Source organism: Ursus arctos, unplaced genomic scaffold (assembly GCF_023065955.2).
Source record: "Ursus arctos isolate Adak ecotype North America unplaced genomic scaffold, UrsArc2.0 scaffold_34, whole genome shotgun sequence".
Taxonomy (NCBI): domain Eukaryota; kingdom Metazoa; phylum Chordata; class Mammalia; order Carnivora; family Ursidae; genus Ursus; species Ursus arctos.
Genome location: NW_026623030.1, coordinates 21,195,728 through 21,218,188, shown reverse-complemented (window position 1 = coordinate 21,218,188; position 22,461 = coordinate 21,195,728). Strand labels below are relative to the sequence as shown.

General features: G+C 53.1%; 1 protein-coding gene across 3 annotated transcripts in view; it reads right to left on the bottom strand.

Moving 5' to 3' along the window:
• Nucleotides 1-15,643, bottom strand: part of RASAL1 (RAS protein activator like 1) — a 28,563-nt gene extending 12,920 nt beyond the window's left edge. For 2 of the 3 annotated variants that reach the window (XM_057305951.1, XM_026514914.4), the window contains exons 1-7: nt 15,309-15,643; nt 11,205-11,261; nt 8,586-8,699; nt 8,386-8,447; nt 3,648-3,777; nt 1,542-1,623; nt 1,330-1,461 (exon numbers count right to left, since the gene is read on the bottom strand). In XM_057305951.1, the coding sequence (XP_057161934.1) occupies nt 1,330-1,461; nt 1,542-1,623; nt 3,648-3,777; nt 8,386-8,447; nt 8,586-8,699; nt 11,205-11,261; nt 15,309-15,373 (642 nt within the window). In that variant the 5' untranslated portion in view covers nt 15,374-15,643. Of the gene's footprint in view, nt 1-1,329; nt 1,487-1,541; nt 1,624-3,647; nt 3,778-8,385; nt 8,448-8,585; nt 8,700-11,204; nt 11,262-15,308 lie in introns of those variants that run through there. The other variant, XM_057305952.1, reaches the window with a different exon arrangement.
• Nucleotides 15,644-22,461: the final 6,818 nt, after the last annotated feature.

The following is a 22,461-nucleotide window of genomic DNA, read 5'->3' as shown; positions in this document are numbered from 1 at the left end:
TTAGCTGTCACTCCCCATCTCCCACCCCCACCCCCAGCTCCCGGCCACCACTCGTCTACTTTCTGCCTTTACACACTCACTTACTTCAGACATCCCCTACAGGGGCGCCTGGGCGGCTCAGTTGGTTAAGCGACTGCCTTCAGCTCAGGTCATGCTCCCGGGGTCCTGGGATCGAGCCCCACATCAGGCTCCCTGCTCAGCAGGAGGAGTCTGCTTCTCCCTCTCCCCCTGCTCCTGCTCTCTCTCTCACTCACTCTCTCTTTCAAATAAAATAAAATCTTAAAAAAAAAGACATCCCATATAAATGAAATCATATAATCTGTGGGGACTGGCTTCTCCCCCTTAGCATGCTTCCAGATTCATCCGCCTTGTAGCAGCTGCCGTGACTTCATTCCCTTTTACGGCTGAGTACTATTCCATTGCAAGGATACACCACGTTGTGTTTATTCATTCAACTGCGGAGGGACGTTTGGGTTGTTTCCGCTCTTGGCCATCACGAACAACGCTGCTGTGAGCCTTCAGGTACAAGCTTTTGTGCAGACATGTGTTTCCATGTCTCTTTGGTGCTCACCCAGGAGCGGAGCGCCAGGGCACGTGGCGACAGTCTTTAACCACGTGAGGAACAGCCAGACTGTTCCCAAGCGGCTACTCCATTTACACGCCTGCCCCCTGCCCCCCGGCTGTGCATAACCAAGCCTCCCTATAACTTGCTCTAATCTTGCCTCCTTTTAAAAACCGTCAGCCCTGACTACACATCCATTCCCACTGAGAGGCAGGGGCAGTCACACCCATTTTACAGATGTGCAAACAGAGGTTCCAAGAGAGAGACCTTGAGCCCAGTGCTTCCAGGGGTAGGGGTGAAGGGCTGAGGTTCTGGAGTCAGGGAAACCTGAACTCAGATTCTGGCTCTGCTCTTTCTTAGGCGTATGGCCTTAGGAAAGCCACTCAACTTCTCTGAATGAACCTCAGTTTCCCCATCTATCAAATGCAGACAACAATCCCAGCCTCACTGGGTGGCCACGAGGGTGCGTAAGTGAGATTATGCTGGAGAAGCACTTAGCACACGGTCCTCCTGAGTACTCTCACCCCAGGTGAGCATCTGGGCTTGCCCTGTGACCTTGGGCAGGCTCCTGCCCCTTGGAGAGCCTCCGTCTCCTCACCTGACAATGGGGTAATGGGACTCCGTCACCCAGGCCAGGTCAAGGAGCCAGTTGAGACAGCCTTCATACCTATCATTCCAGATCCTAGGAGGTACAGCCCATCTCCCTTCTCCTTCCCTCTTGAAGGCAGTGGGGAGCCATGGAGGGTGTCAGGGGAGGGAGTGCTTACCATGCCCAAGAAGTCATTCTTGCCCACCATGTCCCAGTCCCAGAGCTCTACCCGCAGCGGGGCTGGGGAACCCGGCATCTCCCGCAGCTCCAGCACCTCATCCCAGTGTGGGAAACGGGTCTTCTTGATGGTCTGGGGGAGGTAGAGTGAGGGAGAGCTGAGGAGGGCCTGCCACCATGCCCGCCCCTCCCACGATCCACGCCACCACTCACTGAAGTCTCCAAGCTCTGGCTGCCCCAGAACACACGTGCGAATGGGTCAGACGTGCCGGTGATATCTCGGGGGGCCAGGTCCCTGGGGACAGATGAGGAAAGGAGTGAGGGATGCAGGACCCTTGAGGACCAAGACCCAAGCTGGACCTTGGGAAAGGGGTTCAGGATAGACCATTCAAATGCCTCTGGCCTTCACCATAGGGACCCAGCAAGGAGCACCCCTCACCTTGCCTGTCCAAGCCCAGTATCTTCCTGTTGACCAGTGCTACCCTATGGGGAGGCCCTAGTATGCCCCTATCTTCCAGATAAGGAAACTGAGGCACCAGAAGGTCAAGTCCTAAATCACAAAGCCCAAGAGATGAAGATGCAGTGGGGAGTGGAAAGGGAGCCTCAGTTTCCCTGGAGCCCCTGGTAGGAGACCAGATGCCAGGGTTCAAAGCCTGGCTCCACCACTCACTGGCTGAGTGACACTGGGAAAAGTCCCTTCCTCACCCTGAGTCTCAGTTTCCTCATCTGGAAAATGGAAATAATAACAGATCAACCTCACACGGCCAAGGCTTAAATGACATGATGTGTATAAAAGGCTTAGCATAGCAGCTGGCAGGATGTTAGTGCTCATTCATTCATTCATTCATTCAACAAATACTCCTATCCACACCCTACCTAGGACCCAAGAAAAGGTTTGAGGCAAGGACCTCCTCTCTCTGGTTGCCACGACAACCTGAAAGTCTCACCTCAGTCAGCTTCTCCAATCCCCCCTTCATGAGGTCCCCCAAATCCAGTGACAAGTCCCCCACCAGGGGCTGCTTGCTTCCTCCTGCTGCTCCTCTCCCACCCCTGTTTGGCATCCAAAGCCTTCTTTGGTTTCCTAGGAGCCAGCCTAGTTGCTAAGCGACAGCAATCAGTCCCTCTCCTGCTTGCAAGGATCCTGCACAGCCTTGTGGCTGGGGAGGAGGCCACTGGCACAAAGCAGATGAAGAACCCCCTGTCCTACGCTCAGTCTTTGTGCCTGTCCTCTGCGACCCTGGTAATTCAACCAGACTCCAGGGAGCCCCAGCTGGAGACAGAAATCTGGAGATGGTGGGAAAGGCACAGAGAGGGCAGGAAAAAGCTTTAAGGTCACACAGCAAACCAGAAATAGAGATCCTCCCCAACCTGAGTGAGGACTGGTCTAAAAGTGAGGGTTGGGGGAGTAAGGTGTGAAAACAAGGCAGAAAGACAAGATGAGAGATGAGAGGGGGAAAAGGCATGGGAGCATTTAAGGAAGCAAAGTGATGGGGGAGCTGAGGGAGAGAGGAGGGATTACTGAGTGATAAATAGGCAGGAGGGAAGATGGATATCCCACAAGCTGGTCCTACATCTGTCCTCCTTCTCCTGTTTCTTTGGGAGAGGACCTGTCCCTCTCTCACACTCCCAGCTCACATGATTTAGGTAGGCTGATCCCTCTCTCCACTCCAGGAGTGGGTATGGGACTCAGGTCTAACCCATCGGAGTCCATGTAATTGGTTCAGAGATAGGTATGTGCCCCAGACTGAGCCAATAAGAATCAGTCCTAGGACATTAGTTGGAAATCATGAAGGAAATTTCTTCAGTTGGACCTGCCAAGTTGGTAGGATGCCATCCTGGGGCTGCTGGCGTCATCTTTGCCCACAACTGGAGAGAGACTGCCTGAGAATGAAGCTAACACAAAAAATAGCCAAGAAATCTATGTCTACAGATACTTGATGTCACTGTTTGTGCACCTGGATCCAGCCATGCCTGAAGCTGCATGTCATTCATCCAAGCCAATCTGCTTAAGCTAGTATGAACTGGGTATCTCTCACTTACAATTTGATTAATACACCTCCACACTTTGTCTGGCCATCCTGAGTGTCTGACCTTCAGCTGCTGGTCACTGGGGACCCAGCAAGGATTTTGCTCGTGCTCTGACCCCAGGAACGTGCAAACCTGGTGAACTTGGACTGTTTGCCTACAAGAGATCCTGGTTGTGAGCCCAGAAGTGTCCCAGGAGTGAGGTGGTCTCAAAAACCAAGACCGCTGGGGGAATCCAGCAAACTCTTGCTCATTCTCAGACCTACCCCGCACCATCCCCCATTATGACCAAACCTGGCCTGGAGCACGTGACAGCGAAGACAACGGCCCCGCGCATCCTCTAGCATCTGTACATCCAAGCAGATCTCGCCCTGAACCTCGGCATCTGGGTCCACACGGCTCAGGTTGATCCAGCTATCAATTCCTGCAGGGCACAGGTGCTCACATTTAGTAAGTACCTACCGGACACTGGCATTGCGTTAACTTAAACATTCAATTAACATTAAATGTGTATTAAGTCATGGACGTCTCATGTGAGCCTTCTGATGTAGGTACTGTGATTATCCACGCTTGCAGACGAGGAAAACGAGGTACAGTGAAGGAAGAGCTTGGCCCGTGATCGCACGGCTAGGAAGTGGCAGAGCTGGGATTTGAATGTGGGCAGTACAGGCCAACGCCCTTCACCCTGTACCATCACACACTTCACCCTGGTATACAAAACCCTCCATCATTTAATCCCAACATACTCTCCCCTCACAAAAATGTTGGGGATTCCTACCTCTGAGCCTCCGTCCAGGCAGTTCTCCCTGCCTGAATCAGTCAAGTCAATTTCAACTTCTGTTTCTCTCATTTCTCTCAACACTTTGAAGATATCATCCACTGACTTCTAGCTGCCATTATAGTTGTTGGGAAGTCATTTCAGCCTGATCACTGATGCACTGATGTGTCAATGGTCTATCTTTTCTCTTTAATTTTAAGGACTATGTGTTTGATATTCGGCAATTTCACAGCATGGGCAGGTAAGGATTTTTTATTTATTATTTATTTATTTTATCCTGCTTACTTTGGGTTGTGCTGTTTCTACTTATGGAATCATGTCCTTCCTTGAGTTCTGGAAAATTCCAGGTCATCAATTTTTTTTTTATCACCTCCTCTCTCCAATTTTTTCTATTCTTTCCTCCTAGGACTCCAATTAAATGGATGTTAGACCTTCTGAGTAATTTTCTATGTCTCTGAACTTCTCTTTTATATTTTTCTTCTTGTTTCTCTGGGCTAAAGTCTAAATAATTTCTTCAGATCTCTCTTCCAGCTCACTAATTCTCTCTTCAGCTCTGAATGATCTGCTGTTGAACTCAGCCACTCAGTTTTCAATTTCAATGACTACTTTTTCTCTCTAAAAGTTCGATTTGGTTCTTTTTCAAATCTATTTTTTAATGTATTGCTTTAATTTATTATGATTATTGCAGGGCCTTTCTGGTGATTATATTTCTATTTATTTAAATATTTTATTCCTTTTAAAATTCTGTATATCATAAGTATAAAATCTAAAACCTTCATGGGTTCAAATTCGGTGGTTATTATGTCTGTTAACTCTTGCTCATGGTGGCCCACTTCCTTGTGTGTCTGATCAAGTACAGTGCCACCTCACCTTTCTCTGTCTTCACGGCTACCACCAAATCCAGGATGCCATCAGCTTCCTCTCACTTGACTATGGCAACAGACTCCTAATTGATCTCCTACAGGTACTCCGGTCCCACTGTGATCCAGTATCCACAAAGCAGCTCAGAGATCTTCTGAAAACGTATCTAATCTCTCCTGTCACTCCATTCTCTGATAATATGGCCCCACTCTCCTCACTGTCTTGCTCAAGGACCTTCAATGGCTCCCCAGTGCCTCCAGAAGAAAGTCCAGACTCTAGCCTGACACCTACAACCTTTTCCAATCAAGACCCACCCAGTGCTCCGTCTGGCCTGGCCTATACCTGACCCTAGAAGAGAATCTACAGAGACACGCCTTACTGTCTTTCTCGAAGCACCTTTAAGAACCAACTCATTCCCCTTCATTCAGGAAGCCTTCTTTGACTTCTCTAGCCTTCACTCTCCTCTTCATCCACTGTCCTGCCAGAGATATTCCACATGCCTCCACCCCCACACTCCTGTCTTGCTTAAAAAATAAAAAGAACCCACATTCAGACACATGGATAGTTTCCCTTTTTTTCCTTGCTCCTTGCTCTATGTGAACGTGTTTTGTGTTTCTATCTGGTACATAAGCTCTTGAAGTTTGGCCTCCTAATTCATTCATCTAATTCCACTCCCTTGGATGGATGTTTGAGGCACAACGGGTACAACTCAGTGGACAGGTTGAAAACATAGACTTTGGAAGCAGGCACAGCCTGGACTCAACTCCCAGCTCTGCAACTTCTGGGAGGGGCAAGTGCCCTCACCTCGCCAAACCTCATTTCCCATCAGCCATAAATTCAAGATTATTCTAGTGCACACTTCACTTGGTGTTGTGAAGACTAAATATAAAGTGCTTAGCATCATGCCTGGCACATAGTAAGCCCTCATTAAATAGGAGCACTGATTATGATGATTAGCATGTAGGTTTTCAACATATCCCCACTGATGAAAAAATACATTATTCAATTACTGACGTTGAGACAATCAGTAGTCATCAGACAAAAGTAATAAAGTTCAATACCTCTCCATACCTTGAATCTGGATAAATTCCAAGTGAATGTAAAAAAGGAAAACAAATTGTTGCGAGGAGGAATCATGTAAAAAAAAAAAATTATCTTAGAGTTGGGAAGGCCTCTTTAGGTATCACAAAAATCAAGAGCCGTAAAAACAAAAAGATGAACTAGAGAAAAAGAAATAAATTTTATACATAGAAAAAAATGATAAGCAAAAAAAAACATAAGCGACAAAGGGAGAAAAACTATTTGCAGCTAATATAACAGAGTTAAATTTCCCTAATATGTAAAGAGCTCCTACAAATCAATAAGAAAAGCCAAACAACCCAGTGAGGGGCAATGCACATACAATGTAAATAAACAACAAACAAAAAAGAAAATAAAGTGACTCTTAAATATGTAAAGAGGCTTTAAATCTCATTCATAGAGAAATACTAAATTACCTACACAAAGAGGCAATTTTTTACCTATCAGATACAAGATCAAAGAGTTTGGTAATTGCTGGGCAAAGGTATAGGGTGGGCAAATTGTTACCTCCTCCAAAGAGGGTAACTTGGCAATAACTCTCTAATGTGCTAATATGGATACTCCATGACCAAGCAAATTCACTTCTAGGAATTTATCAGACTGATTGATATCACTGCACATGTGTGAAATCACATTTTTACAAGGCTATTCATGGCTGTACCGTTTGAACTAGGGAGTGACAGTAAACCACCCAAGTGCCCATCAGGAGGGAACCAGCCAAACAGATGATGATATATCCACACGATGGAGTGCCATGAAGTCAAAGATCAAAGAATGCAGAAGCTCTTGGGGCACCGATATGGAAAGATCTCCAAGGTATGCGGTGAAGTGAAAGGCAAGGTACAGAACAGTGAGAGTAACAGGCGGCCATCGCGATGAGCAGAGAATGAAACACATATAGTGCCGTGTTAAGAGCCCACACTGGAGGTAGACAACCTTGGTTCAAATCCCGGCCATCCCACTTAGTAACTTCGTGATCTCGGGCAAGCCATGTAACCTCAGGATGTTCACCTATGGAGCAGGCAGAAAAAGAGTACCTACCTCACAGGGTTATTACCATAATTAAATGAGTTGATTCATGTAAACCACTTGGAATAAATAAACCTATTTAAAATAAGTTTAGACCCTGAGATCAAGACCTGAACTGAGACCAAGAGTTGGACGCTTAACTGACTGAGCCATCCAGGCGCCCGTCTGTGTGTGTATTTGTGATATATGTGTGTGGTTTGTGTGCATGTGTGTGTCTGGGTCCCCAGGTGTCCTCCACCTGTATGGCCCAAGGGTCCCCAGCCCCCTGTGCCCTCTTTTGCAGGACAGCAACTGTCTGGCAGAGCCTGAGCCCCTTCTGGGGGGAGGAGTACACCATACACCTGCCTATTTAAAATAGCTCTAGGGGCGCCTGGGTGGCTCAGTCAGTTAAGCGTCTGCCTTCACCTCAGGTCATGATCTCAGGGTCCTGGGATCGAGCCTCATGTCGGGCTCCCTGCTCAGCAAGGAATCTGCTCCTCCCTCTCCCTCTCCCCTGTGTTCTCTCTCTCTCTTTCAAATAAATAAATTAAATCTTTTTAAAAATAAATAAAATAAAATAAAATAAAATAACACAAAATAAAATATCTCTAGAAGGACATACAAGAAACTGACAACCTTGAAAACGAAAATGGAATAGCTGGGTTAAGAGGAACAGTTTCACCGCTAATTATACCTTTCGAATATTGAAGTATGTAAAGTAATTAACTACTCAATAAATAAACTAAATTAAAAAAAAATTTTTTAAATCAACAGATGGGGATGCCTGGGTGGCTCAGTCAGTTAAGCATCTGACTCTTGGTTTCAGCTCAGGTCATGATCTCCAGGTTGTGAGATTGAGCCCCATGTCAGGCTCTATGCCTGCTTAAGATTCTCTCTCTCCCTCTCCCTCTGCTGCTCCCTCACCCCGCTTGGGTGTGTGTGTTCTCTCTCTCATTCTCTCTGCAAAAAGGAAAGAATGAAAGGAAGGGAGGGAGGGAGGGAGGGAGGGAGGGAGGGAGGGAAAGAAAGAAAGAAAGAAAGAAAGAAAGAAAGAAAGAAAGAAAGAAAGAAAGAAAGAAAGAAAGAAAGAGAAAGAAAGAGAGGAAGGAAGGAAGGAAGAAAGAAGGAAAGAAGAAAGAAAGAAAGAAAGAAAGAAAGAAAGAAAGAAAGAAAGAAAGGTCAACAACTGAAATAATTTTCCACTGAAGACTCTGCTTCCTCGTGGCACTTGCTACGTGCCTGCAAACGTGGGCATGGCCACCCCTATTCCCTCTGCCCAACTGAAGGCTGCTGCCCCTCACCCACCTCGGGGGTCGGCTGCAATTGCGTCCTTGCTCAGCGAGATCTTGCCAATGATGTCGTCGTGCCTGTGGAAAGGCGGGCAGGGGAGGGTCCAAGTCATTGAGTAGCAGGAGCAGGCATCAAGGGCCGGCTGGGTGGATACTTTGCTCCCGGGCATCCCACCTTCCCCCAGGTGCCCAAACATGGGTCCCCAGTACACGCACCCCACTGTATCCTCGTCCAGCACATAGAAGGCCAGATGGTGGAAATCCAGGGGCAGGTGTATGGTGTACTCCTCCCCCCAGAAGGGGCTCAGGCTCCGCCAGACAGTTGCTGTCCTGCAAAAGAGAGCACAGGGGGCTGGGGACCCTTGGGCCACAGGTGGAGGACACCTGGGGACCCAGACACACACATGCACACAAACCGCACACATATATCACAAATACACACACAGACGGGCGCCTGGATGGCTCAGTCAGTTAAGCGTCCAACTCTTGGTCTCAGTTCAGGTCTTGATCTCAGGGTCATGAGTTCAAGCCCCACACTGGGCACCATGCTGGGTGTGGAGGCTACTTAAAAAAACAAAAACAAAACACAAATACACACCCAGAAACCCCAACGCTCACATATCCCGAGACCTACATACACACATGCACACACACACATACACACTCCCACAAGGATGCACACGAAAAGAGAGACACAGATACACCAAGAAAGCCAGAGACACATCCCCGTATACACAGATACACATATGCATCCTCAGAAATTTCTAGAAATGCACATCTATCTGTTTCTACATATGGACACATGCAGATACAGAGAAAACAGACACATTCACATAAACACACAGACCCAAAAAAATGTCCAGCACACAGAGACCCACAGACACACACTCACACACACACAGTGATAGATGGCAGATACACACAGAATCCCCCGCACAGTAACCGACAACACGCAAATTCCATTCATTCATTCATTCACTCCATAAACACCCTGGCTGTGTGCCAAGCCTTGTGGGCTATGGAGAATCAGAGGAAGAGGTGCCCAGGTCCCTGCCACTACAGAGCCCCCTTCAGTGGGCAGGTGCTCTCTCCTGAGCTCTTATGACACATAACACAGTGAGAGAAGTCCTGTGATTGGGGTGAGCTCAGTGGCACCTGGCTGGGTCTGCGGGTGTGGACAGGAGTCAGAAAAGGCTTCCTGCAGGAGCTAGTCAGGCAAAGGGGGAAGAGAAAATGAGGACAAGATGGCTGGCACAGCATGTGCAAAGGTCCTGAGGCAGGAGTGAGCTTGTTGAGTCTGAGGAAGAGGAAGGTGTTGGATGGGAAATGGGGAAGCGTGAGAGGCCAGGAGACCATGAAGTCAGCAGGAGCCAGAGTACTCAGGAAGCAAGAGGGAACCACAGGAGGGTTAGGGACCAAAGCAAGCCTAGAAACAGACACACACACACACACACACACACACAGCATCTTCACCCGACGCCCCTGCACATGCACTTCCCTTTACCCAGCAGGGAACGAGGAATCCACTTTGCCCAATGAAGACACACCCAAATCTATGGCTGCAAAATCGGGTCATACACCTGCCACTCTTCCCTTCCCTTTCCCCACACTCTTCCCCAACAAAGAGTGTGAACATATACACGCGTAGGCACACAGAGATGCGCACTCCGCCCTCTACCCCAGACCACCGTCAGATGGACCCCTCTTCCCAAACACCCTCTTCCACCTGGCCTGGCCTTTTCCCGGCTGGAAGTCCCTCTTCAGAGCCCAGAGATGGCCAGACAGCAGCCTGGGATCACACAGAGAATCTCTCTGTGGGTTTGGGGGTGGACCCACAGCGTGTGGGGAGGCGGCAGCATGGGCATAGAGAACAATGGAGGGGGTCAGCTGGGGTGCTGCAGGCTGACCCTCACCCATGTGGGCTCCCCACCCCCCGCTCTCAGCCCATCTGGACCAGAACCAGCCCCAGAAGCATCCTGAATACTGCTGTCTCCATAGGAACCCGGGCCTCAGCCACCCGCCCACCTGCCCACCCACACCACTCAGGCCTGCGGGGGCGGGAGCCAACCACAGCCCAGCCCGTGTCCCTCCACCCCTGTCCAAACTCACTCACTCATCAAACATGCTCGCGTCCTCACACGTGCTCATGATGGCATCTGTGTAACCAAACAAGCAGACACTGGTGCTCACGTGTGTATGCAGGGCAGCCCACGGGTGTGCACACACACCCCTACACACACACACACACACACACACACACACACACACACACCCCACCGGTACACAATGTGAGCCTATGAACCGCACACTCCCAGGGACATGCACATGTGGTCACAGGCATTCACATCAGCCCTCCACCACCCCCACGCACACTCACAAGCAGGCCCAGCTGGGCACGCGCACACACACACACACACACACACACACACACCCTGGTGCCCGCAGCACCCAGCAGGCCCGGAACCAGCCAGCCCAGCCAAGCGTGAGATGCCCGCCTCCGGGGAGGCCACTACGGGAGGCACAGGCTGGCAGCCGCTGAGTCAGCCCTGGGACACCAGCAGGGACATCATCTGGTCCGGGGGTGGGGGGAAGGTGTCGGCCAGTCAGGATGGGGAGAGGGGAGCTGGCAGCCCCAGCTGTCTGTTCCCAGAGGAGCAAAGCACCAAGCATCCACTGACAGCCCCACACGTCCATCCTCGGTGTAAGCATTGCCCTCGCCCGGCTCCTCTTTTCCACGTGCAATCTTGTGCCCAGACTCCCCAGGTCTAGAAGGAGCTCCTCCTCCATCCCCTGCCCTATGCCTCTGCCTGCAAGCCCGGCCTCTCCACTCCTCACCTGGCCACCACCTCGTCATCCACCTTCACGATGCAGTAGGGGTCACTGCTCCCAGACCTGCAGGAGGAGGACGTTCAGGAGGGAGGCTGAGAGGGCAGCCATGAGCGGCGGTCCCAACCCACCCTCATGTACAGATAGGGGCAACTGCGGCCCAGAGAGGGTCAGGGAGTAGCCCAGGGTCACACAGCAAGTCGGGCTAAGAGGCAGAACCTCAGGGGACCAGCAGGAGATGCCATGGGGCACAGCCCACCCACTGCATGCCCGACCCCCGTGCACGGGCTTTCTGGGCTTCCACCCACAGAGACAGAACACTGAGGCCAGAAAGTTCCCAGGGCTGGTTCCAGGAAGCCCGGAGCCATGGTCCACGGCATGCACTGGACAGGCATCGCGGTGTTACCACCTGCCAGCTGTGGAACCCGGCAAGCCCCTTCCTCTCTGTGTGTGCTGCTTTTTCCTCTCTATAACGTGAACACACATCTTGTTGGGGGGGGGTAAGGGGGGCCGGAGGAACAAAAGGAGATAACGCATGGTGGGCTGCATCCCCAGCTGACCCCAGAGCTCTCCTCCAGGAGCCTTAACGCCCTGGGGAAAGCATTGCCAACCAGCTTTTCATTTCCACGGGACTTTCCCTGGGGAGGGGACTCCCAGTGCTCAGCCTGGTGGGGATGCCCCTCTGCTGGCACAGAACAGGGCACCCAGATCTCAAAACTCCACCAACAGCACAGATGTGCTGCAGCCCCTTGAAGAAGCAGGAGCCATGAGCCAACCAAAGCCAGCTCCATCCCCCCTTCATAATAAGAGTTACCAGCCCCATCCCAAGCTGTCCACTAGGGCCCTCATCTTCCCTCTCTCCCATTGCACGGGCCTCCTTTGTCTTCCACCAAGCTCAGTCGAGCCTCAGGGCCTTTGCACTTGCTGTGGCAGCTGCCTGAGACACTCTGTCCCTGATCTCGTCATGGCTGGCTGAGTCCTATTATTCAAACCTCAGCCCCAAAGTCACCTCCTCAGAGAGGCCATCCCTGGCCACCTCTGTCCTTTGTAAAATTGACCTCCGATCCCTCTGGGCACCTGAAGGCATCTTGCTCCCTGTTTCTCTCTGTGTTTAGTGTCTGTCTCCATGGCTCCCTCAAACTTCTGAACTGTGAGCTCCTTGGGGGAGGACCTGTATCCTCCTTCCCACAACCCCCCACCTGAATTGGGATTCAAACCCAGGTCTGTGGGGCTCAGCACACATGCTCTTAACCAACGTCATCTTCACCCCAGCTCATAATCCTCTCCCCAAGTGGCCCCCTCTTCTGATGCCCCAGCCCCCACCCCTCCTCTCTCTCTGCCACCTTCAATCAGTCACCAATCCACAGATGCCCCAGGATTTCAGGGAAGGAGTTGCTGGCACAAGAAGCCAGCTGCCATCTGAGCCCTGTCTGCTGGATGAGTCCTTCCTTGTGCCTCAGTTTCCTCTCTGGACTCCAGCCCTCAGCTCCCTCTGTGTGGCTGCTCCAGTGCCTCCACTTCCCCATCAGGCCTCTATCCCTGAACACCTCAGGCTGGGTGGTGGTCTGTGTCCCTGCACTCTTTTCTGGATTCTACCACTGAACCCACTTCTGAGTAGTGCCCTAGGCCTCAGTTTCCCCTTCTGAATCTATCTCAAACCCACTGGGCTGAGTAACCCTGGGAGCCTCAGTTTCCTAATCTGGCTCTCTGCCCCGGGATGCCTCTGGCTGGATAACCCCTATATCTCAGTTCTCTGGCTGGGTTCTCTCTCCCTGAGCCTCTTTTAGGTACGGTCCCATTCCTCAGTTTCCCCAACAGCAGATGTGGAGGAAGATTGGCTGGGATCCCACTAGCAAAGAGCTGGGAGACACGCCCACTTCCGTCAACCAGGACTGACCCTGGGGCCCCTCTTGGGAGCCGAGCTTTCTCTCTCTGACGCACAAGGGCCTTATCAGGCTCCCATCAGGTAGGAGGCAGCAGTGGCAGGAGGGGTGCCCCCTCCAGACCCTCAATCTCTCCAGACCCTTGACCTCTCCCATGGGCCCTGCCCCAACTCAAGTGTGGGAAAGAAGGCCCCTCGGCCACTGCCTGCCCAGGGTGGCTTAGGCACGGGAGCAGTCAGGGCTCAAATCCCAGCTGTGTGACCTTGGGCAAGCGACTTTGCCTCTCTGGGCCTCTCTTTCTCCCATTTATAAAATGGAAATTCTCACAGGACCACAGGAAGTGTTAAGCTAGGACCTGGTCCAGAGTAAGCCCTGGATGACTTACAGCTGCTCTTATTAATAAGGGTAATACTCAAAAATTGTCAGTGGAGGCCTCCTCCAGAGTCAGGTCAGACCCTGCCCCCAAATCTGATGAGGCTTCAGGATGAGTCTGGGCCCTTTCCCTTAGGAGACCAGAGAGAGAACACACCCCCATCTAAGAGTCTCCATGGGTATGGAGATCCCAGCAGACTCTGAGGACAGCCCCTCTGAAGAAGGGAGCCAACAGTTAGGGAAACTGAGGCAGGGTGGCTGGATCCCCAACTAGGGCTTAATGACTCCTTCCCACCCTTGCTGTGGGGCTCACCTTGGCCTGAGAACTTGGGGCAGAAAGGGTGGCCAAGAAGTGTAGGAACCAGGTATGAGTTAACTCCCTCTGCAGGAGAGGCAGAAGGAGCCCTGCGAATCCCGTAGACCCCACAAGCCATGTCCACCCTGAGAGCTGTGTCCGGGGCCAAGCGCAGCACCCGCCACTCCCTCATGGCCCTCACCCAGGACCGGGAGATGGAAACCTGATTTCTGGAGGCCACCCCACCCCACCCCCGGCCCTCCGGCAGTTTCCAGGCCCCCATTCCTGGCCTCGCTGCCCCGACAGTTCGAGAATGTCATTCTCAGAGGCTCTGACAGGGTGTCCCAGAAGGAGGGAAGCAGGGGCTTGTCCAGATGCTGCATTCACACAGCCAGCGCTCTGCTTCTATCCAGTGCATGCTTATTCGGGGGTAGCTGATGAGGATGAGGGGAAGCTAAAACTGCTCACAGCAGCCCAGGGTTGGGGAGGGGTGAGGTTCATAAAATCAAAGGCGGGAGACCCCTCACTGGGGACCACAGCTGGGGGAGTCAGAGCATAGCTAAGCCCTCATCTCAACTTGAGTAAAGGCTCAGAATTCAGATTTCTGCTCACCTTGGCCACAGGGTAAATCCTAACAGGCTCTCCACCCCCCCGCAGCTGCTCCGGGCTGGGCAGCTCCTGTCCAGAGCTCCCATTGTCCAGGTGGGAAATTGAGACCCAAGAGGACCAGGTTCAAGGTCACACAGCTGATGTCCTGCCAAGGATCCCACACCTGTCCCAGGTGCTGACACCTCAGAGCCCCTTCCGGGCTCCAGGCCAAGCAGGAGGGGTACCCCCTCCTGCCACGGTCTGCTGATCCGGCAACTGCTGACAGCCCTAGAGGAAGCAGAGCCAAGGACTGGTACCAACAGGAGCCCAAGGATCCTCCAGCCCCATCACACCTGGCTGGAGAGGGTGCTACGGCGAGGGGTGGGGGGGTCTTCAAGAGGCTCAGCATCCAGGGAAGGCCCACACAGGGAGCTACTCGCTGGGGAGCTCAGGGCTCTGGGTCCAGAGGACCCCAGTTTCCCCCAGGCCTGGCTGGGGGGCCACCTGATGACTGTCTTTGAACCTAAACACCAGATGCACAAAGAGGAATGCTGGGGCCACCGGCGCTCTGGGCCTTCTTCCCAGGGTTCTTTTGATAGGCACCCACCCTGGTCTGGAGAAGCCCCACGTCTGGCACCGGCCTGAACTAACGAAGAGATTCCCCCCACCTCCGATACCCTCCCCAGCTCCAACAAAATCCGACCCTCCAGTTCCCTTTAGTACATCGCAGGAACAAAGACACCCCCCTTCCTGGGGGCAGGTGGCGCATCTGCTAAGTCTGGGCGCCCCTTTCCGATAGGACAGCGATGGGCATGGGGTTTTAGCCCCGTGAAGGCAGATCTGCACCAATACTGTGCCTTAGACAAGAAACCCCTGACCATCTCCCCGACCCTCCCCGGCATGCGGAACGGGCGACCCCCGCCCCATCCCATGTCGGTGCACCCCTCACCCGCGACTCGCCCCGGGGGTACTCACACGTCCTTGGCGGGCAGCGCCCGGCCCTCCACCACGCGGACATTCAGGGAGCTGCTCTTGGCCATGGCGCCCAGCCCCAAACTTTACGGGCAGCAGGGTGCCCAGGTGCCGAGGCTGGACCACGGAGGGCGCGTCTACATGTCACCAGCTGCGAGCCCGACGCCCCGTCCCGGGGTCCCAGCGCCGCCTATGCGAGACGCGGGTAGCAAGGCGGGAGGTTTCCGGAGAAAGAATAGGTGTCCGGGGAGGGGGAGCCCCTCGGACTCTACAGGTAGGAGCGGTGCGCGGAGGAAGCCGAGCGCGCCGGGGGCACCCGCAGCTCTGGCCTCCTAGTCTGGAGCTCCGGGAGGGCGGGCAGGGGGCGGGAGGGGCCGACCAGGGCCCTCCCCCCAATCCCGCCTCCCGCGTGTCCCCCGCCCGTCCCCGGGCCCCCTCGCGCGCCCTCTGCCGGCACCCCCAGGCAAGTGCGCCGGAGCGCACCGGCCGCGGAGACCTGGGCACGCTGAGACTGACAGGTGGGGAGCGGCCCATGGCCAGGGCGGGCGTGGCCGCCGGCTCGTGGTGAGTTGGCATGGGGTTCAGAAGACACAGCTTGTCCCCTGCCTGCCCTCCCTCCGGCACAGTTGCACCTCCCTGGCCCTCCCCTGCCTCCCATCCCGGCTCCGCCTCCTCGGTCCCAGCTCCGTGCCCTGTCCGGGAGCAGTACCCGCGGCCGGCGGGAGGCGTCGCTAAGGAGGGTGTCGCACATTCAGGGTGGGGGTGGCGGGTCCGTTCAGAGTCAAGGGAGGGGCCCCGAACATCCCCTTCCCTCTCGTTTAGTTTCCAATTAAACCCAGACTGTGCGAGCGGCAGCTCCCACGTCACGGGCTGGCACTGCGGGGGAGGCGGCTGCGGCTGGAGGGGGAGGGGAGGCCTGAAGATAACCACGAGAGCAGTGACAGAAGTCATCTACAACTGTTTGAACACTGACTGTGTGCCAGGCACTGTTCTAAGCGGTTTCCGGGGATTGTATCGTCTTCGTCCTCACCATAATTCTACGCACTAAGTACTATTGCACTATCGCCCCTATTTTATGGATAAAGAAACAGGTTCAGAGGGATTAGATAGCTAGGGAAGGCCGCAGGCAGTAATTGGCTTGCCTTCCTGGATTGGAATCCTGACTCCACCACTTGCTAGCTGTGTGGTCTTGAGCAAGTCACTTAACCTCTCTGCGCCGTGGCTTGCTTTTGTCATCTGTTCAATAGGAATAACATAGTATTCTGCTCACAGGGTTTTGAGAGAATTCGATGAGATAAAGCAGACTGGAAAGAAGCAGATACAGGTCTCAAACAATCAGAGGCTTGTAAGAAGCTTCTAGAAGGCGTTTGCTATTATCATTATTATTGTCCTTCGAGGCATAACTCAAATGTCACCTCTCCTAGGAAGCCTTCCAAGATACCCTTCCACCCCCAGACAGAGGTCTTCTCTTTTTCTCTGCTTCTCAGCTCCAGGTTTGTACATTTTTCAAGTGTCAAAACTTGGGAGTTTGAAAAACACATTTGAAACAATGCGACAGGAAGAGCCTGTCCCAGGGCAGATACTTACACTATTTCTCCCCATAAGTTTATTGTTTACCCGCCTGAGAGTTCTTGGAAGAGCTGGCACCAAGCCTGACTCAGTTTGGTCAGTGCAGGGCTGGGCACCAATGGGAAGGCCCCAGCTGAATGACTACCACAGCCGACGCCCAGACCGGCGGGACCAGGAGGGCCCCGAACAGCCACAGGAGTAACCAGTGATCTGTCTCCCAAGTTCCCTCCTTGACTTCCCAACCAGAACCCCAGCCAAGCTGGTAAGGGATTCCGATCCCTGGAGTTCTCTCCCCAGCTGGCCGCTGTCTGCTGAGTCCTCCAACTTCCAAAGACTGGGCCTCCGTTACCCCATCTGGGATATGGGTCTAGCAGGGCTGGCCCCAAGGCTTAGAAGTATTGCAGCACCCTTCAGCAGGGAACGAGAGGCGATCCAGGGTCGAATCCAGAACCACGGTAGCCCCAAGGGAGTGTTAACCACCAATCCCCTCCAGCGGCCTCAGTAGTCACCCCCGATCCTTACCAGGGGAAAACGGTACTTGCTAAGTACATGTTACTTCAAGACAGGCGCCCTGTCCTTTTCCTGCCCCCACCTAGGTGAAAGCTTTAGGCTAACCCTTTTTCTTCTGAGATCCTGCAGAGACCTCAGATAGGCTCTCCGGCTCCCAGGGACCCGTGACAGAACCTGAGGGGCCCGGTCCTGGGGCCATGTGGGACGCCAGCCAAACCGCCACCAGCCAACTCGGCCAGTCTTCCGGAGCTGAGCAGGAAGTCGCATTCCCAGAGTCCCCTCCACAGGCCCCCAGGGAGGTTATGAAGGCTATGGAATGTGCCAGCCAGGCCTCCACGGAGCTAGCTCTGTCACCTGTCCAATAACCGGCCTTGGACCCTGAAATGTGCCTGGAGCTGTGGTCACAGTCCTCAAACTTTCCGAATGGCTTCGCCACTTCCTGTTGTTCTGAGAAGCTCTGACTTGAAACTAGCAGAGGGTTTGAGGTCTCCCAGGGCAGCTCCAGTTGAGGGACCAAAGGGTGAAGGGGGCGGAGAGAAGGAGTGTGACCTGTTGGATACCACCCAGCTCAGAGAGGGGAGGGTAGGCTCACAAGCACCCAAGCCTGGGCCGTCATGTGGGAAGGGTCTCATCTTTCTCACGGTTGTTGTGAGTCGATCCAGAGGCAGTGTAAGGCACCTGGCATCATTCCTGGCACAGAGTAGATGCTCGAGAAATGCCTCCTCCCTTTCCCCTTCCTTTAAGCCCTTAAAGACAAGCCCATGACCATCTTCTTGCCAGCTCTCTACCTAGCCTAGCACCCCTGGGCTGCATACAAGTGCTGCAAAAAGCCTAAAGTGGCAGGAGACAGACGCTGAGCTCAGGGGGTAAGAGCAGAGGTTCAAGCACCCAGCCAAGCCAACCTGAGACTGAATTGTGGCACCTACCCTTATGAGCTGGGTGTTCTTGGGGACCCTCTGGGAGCCTCGGTTTCCTTATCTGTAAACTGGGGATAATAACAGCACCCACCTCATCGCCTGGGTGTGAGGATGGGATGAAGAAAAAGTCAGCTGTTCGGCACAGCCTGGCATACAACCAGGGCTCAGTAAGAGTCATGGCCATAGTAGGACATGCTGAACCCACGGCTGTGTCTGACCCCGAGCTGCCCTAGGTGGAACACCAGGCCCCACCCCGAATTCCAGGCACGGATGAGGCTACCACACCTCAGTAGCCAGCCACACCTCAGTAGCCAGCGAGGCTCCAGGCTGCTGCGCAAGAATTTGGGGCTTTGCATCTCAGCTGAGAAATCCGATCGAGAGATCCCAAGGTGAGGGAAGGCCGTTTTCCATCTCACGTGTTCGGCAATGCCACAGCGGGAACGTGAAACCATCCACGGCAGAACCTACCCCCATGGAAACTGGCAAATACTATAATGTGGGGGGTGGGGTGGGAGGGTCAGTTTAACACCACACCAGATTCCCCTTCGAGACACCACTCCTGAACTCAATATTCTTAAGATTTTACTCCTATCCCCTCACCCCACACCCACAGTGCCCTCGCCCTAGGCTGCCTTCCAAAGCCCTTCCCCTCCGTTTCCCCGTTTCCTTGTTGATCTCCCACCCATACAAGTGAATAAAGATGTGGAAGGGCGGGGCTAACAGAGTGCGGACAATGTCATGTCAATGTCAGGGACTACGACTGGGCTGTTAAAAAGGATATGCTCGAAGACCTGGAATGACAGGAAAAATGCTAAAAAAGAAAATATAAGTAATGGGGGAAACACGATGCCGCAAAATATTATATGTATAGTCTCTGTATGAATATTCCTTTTATTCAGTAGATCTGTGTTGAGTGCCTACTGTGTCCCAGGCATTGGGGATACAGCGAGGTACAAGACGGCCCAGCCCTGCTCTCCTGGGGCTCTCAGGGGCGTGGGGAACTGACAAAAGTCGCTCGCCGCTGAAGAATACGGTCAGTAGGAGGTAGGAAGTGATACGCAGACAGTAAAGCAGGTGTCACAGTAGGGCAGCAGCGGAGGGCTTTCCTAGACACGATGACATGTGCTGCTTTTTTTCATCAGAAAATGCTCTGCGCTGCCTCCCACTTCTGAAAGCACCCCTGCCCCGGCTTTGTTGATGGCCCACAGCCTCCGGGAAGGCAGTCGAGACCACTCCCCGCCCCCCTCACCCCTGCCTGTTGGCACCACTCTGTGACCTCGGTCTCCTGTTCTCTTGTTTTGTGGTATTTTACACGCTCGTCGTATCTCTTAAATGTCAGGGACAATGTCTGATTCATGCCGCGCCTCCCACACCGCTTGGCACATAAGAAAGACTGAAAACACACTCGCGGGGTTAAACAGAATTCTGTTCCCCTCCAGGGCTGGAATCGGGCCTCTCTCGTTGCGATAATAGTCGTATTATTTCTTACTTCCTTTCTCCCCACAGTGCCTAGGATGGCAGCATCACCACTGCCAACTTACTGCCTCTCCGCGCCACCTCCACCCCCAAACCAGGGCCAGACCCCTTCTCTGGCTCCACAGACCTGTCTGTCTCTAGACCTCAGTTTCCCCTCCTGGAAGTGGCACTATCCCTTCCGAGGCCAAGGTTGGGGCAAGGCAGACAAGCCCTGGCCCGGGTTGGGGGTGAGGAGCGTGTTCTTTGTCTCGGGAACACAAAGCCCCATTTGTGATCGCCGGGCACGATTCTGGGCCGGGAGCCACGTAGGACAGGAGGCTGCGGTGGGAGGAGTGGGCAGGATTTCCACAAACCCCTCCCGTGGGCTGGCTGCCGAGGAAGCAATAAGTCCCCTCCTCCCGCAGCCTGAAACAAGGTATCCGTCTGTCAGTCTGACTCCCCCTGCTTCCTCCTTCCTCAGCCCTACTCCCCAAGGTGCCCCCTCCCGCCCCTGCCTTGGAATGGAGAAGTAGGAAGGGGGAAACCACCCAAGCATGAGACCTGGGGGTGGGGAGAGTGGATATTTCCAGAGCTCTGAGCTGTGGCCAAGGGCAAGGCCAGCCGAGAAGCCGTGTCCTGCTGTCACGCAGCAGCCCCACTCACCCTATCTCTCAGGATGTGGGGACAGACATAGGTGGGGGTTTGGGACCTGTGCCTCAGCAGCATGGCAGGGGAGCCCCCAGGGGACCTGAGAGCAATGGGGCATTTAAAACAGAACTGCTGAGGCCCGGGGCACGGACCCATAGCTTCAGCCTCGTGAAGACAAGTTGTTCGTGCAGGGACTTTCTTCACTCCTTGAAGCCATGAGCAGTTAGTTCCAAGGCAGGGATGGGTTATCTCTAAAAACAAAACGAAGGCCCACCACTTCTCAGCCTCATGTCCTCGGAGGGTCACTTAACTTCCCTGGGCCTCTATTCCCTCATCTGTTACTGGTCACAGGTCTGGCCCCTCCTGGGCCCTCTCGCATCATCCTTGAATGCTGCACACCAACCTGCAGACCTTTGTTCTTTTTGTGAGGAGGGGCCACATCCTCCTGCCTCAGGGCCTTTGCACATGCTATCCCCTCTACTTGGAATACTTTTCCTTTCTTCTTCTTACCCCTCCTCATCCTTCAGGTCCTTATCTCACCCCTCGCATGTTACTGCCTCAAAGAGGCTTCCCTCCCTGCTCCTTGCACCCTAGTTCTGCTTTATGCACTGCTGTATCCTCACACACTGCCTGGTACAGAGTAGGTGCTCAGTAAAACATCTGCCCCCAAAAAACACCTCTAAAAGAATAGACATCCAAAAGGCTAGGCTGCATACTAGCTTCAAGATGATGACAGCCACTGAAGAGGGAAGGAAGGGAATGAACCTGAGGAGGGAAGGATCCAAGAAGGGCTCAACTGTATCCAGAGTATTGTGGTTAAGAGGGTGGGCTCCACACCCAGGTGACCCAAGTTCAAATCCCACCTTACACTTGACACAAATGCGTAAAGGAAAAAGTGGCAAATCGGATCATCCAAATTTAAAACCTTGCTTTGCAAAAGACCATGTGAAGAGACTGAAGAGATCACTACAGCCTGGGAGAAAATATCCAACAGAGGATTATCTGGAACATCGAGACCTGTATCTAGAATATGTAAAGAAGTTCTCAAGACTCAACAGCTAAGAACACTGCATTAGAACACAGGCAACAGGCACGAACAGACATTTTGCTGAAGAGGATACACAGATGGCAAAGAAGCACACAAAAAGTTGTTCATTGTCACAGCCGGGAGAGAAATGCCAAGGAAAACCACAACGAGACACCACTGCACACCTATCGGGATGGCTAAAGCGAACGTGGTGAGGGCGAGGATGCAGAAAAGGGGATCGCTCATACACTGGCCGTGGGAATTTAAAGTGGCACAGCCGCCCTGGAAGAGACTCTAGCAGCTTCCTTAACGATGGTGCTCGTGGGCATCTATCCTGGAGGGAGGAAAACTTAGGCTCACGCAAAAACCAGGACATGAATCTTCACGCTGGCTTTATTCAAGAGAGCCCCAAACTGCAAATAACCCAAACGTCCTTCTACCTGAATGCTTCACCAGTCACGGCACACCCATCCCATGGCACGCTACTCAGCGATCAAAAAAAGTAAACCCTGATGCGTGTAGCAAGCAGGATGGATCTCAAGAGAGTTAAGCTGAGTGATAAAAGCCAGTCTCGAAGGTTACATACTGTGCAATTCCACTTATATAACATCGTTGAGGGGACAAAACTGTACAGATGGAGAACGGATACACAGTTGCCAGGGGTTAGGGAGACAGGAGGGAGGGAGGTGGTCTTAGCTATCAAAGCCTGGGTGGCTCAGTCGGTTAAGTGTCTGCCTTTGGCTCAGGTCATGATCCGGGAGTCCTGGGATCGAGCCCCGCATCAGGCTCCCCGCTCAGTGGGGAGTCTGCCCCTCCCTCTCCATCTGCAGCTCCCCCAGCTCATGCATGCTCTCTCTTGCACTCTCTCTCAAATAAATAAATAAAATCTTAAAAAAAAAAAAAAAAAGCGTAGCATGAAGGATCCCTGTGAGAAACATTCTGTGGGTAGCTTGATTGTGGCTGTCACAGGAGTCCACATGTGATAACTTTGCACAGAATTAAACACACGCACACACACACGCAAAGAAGC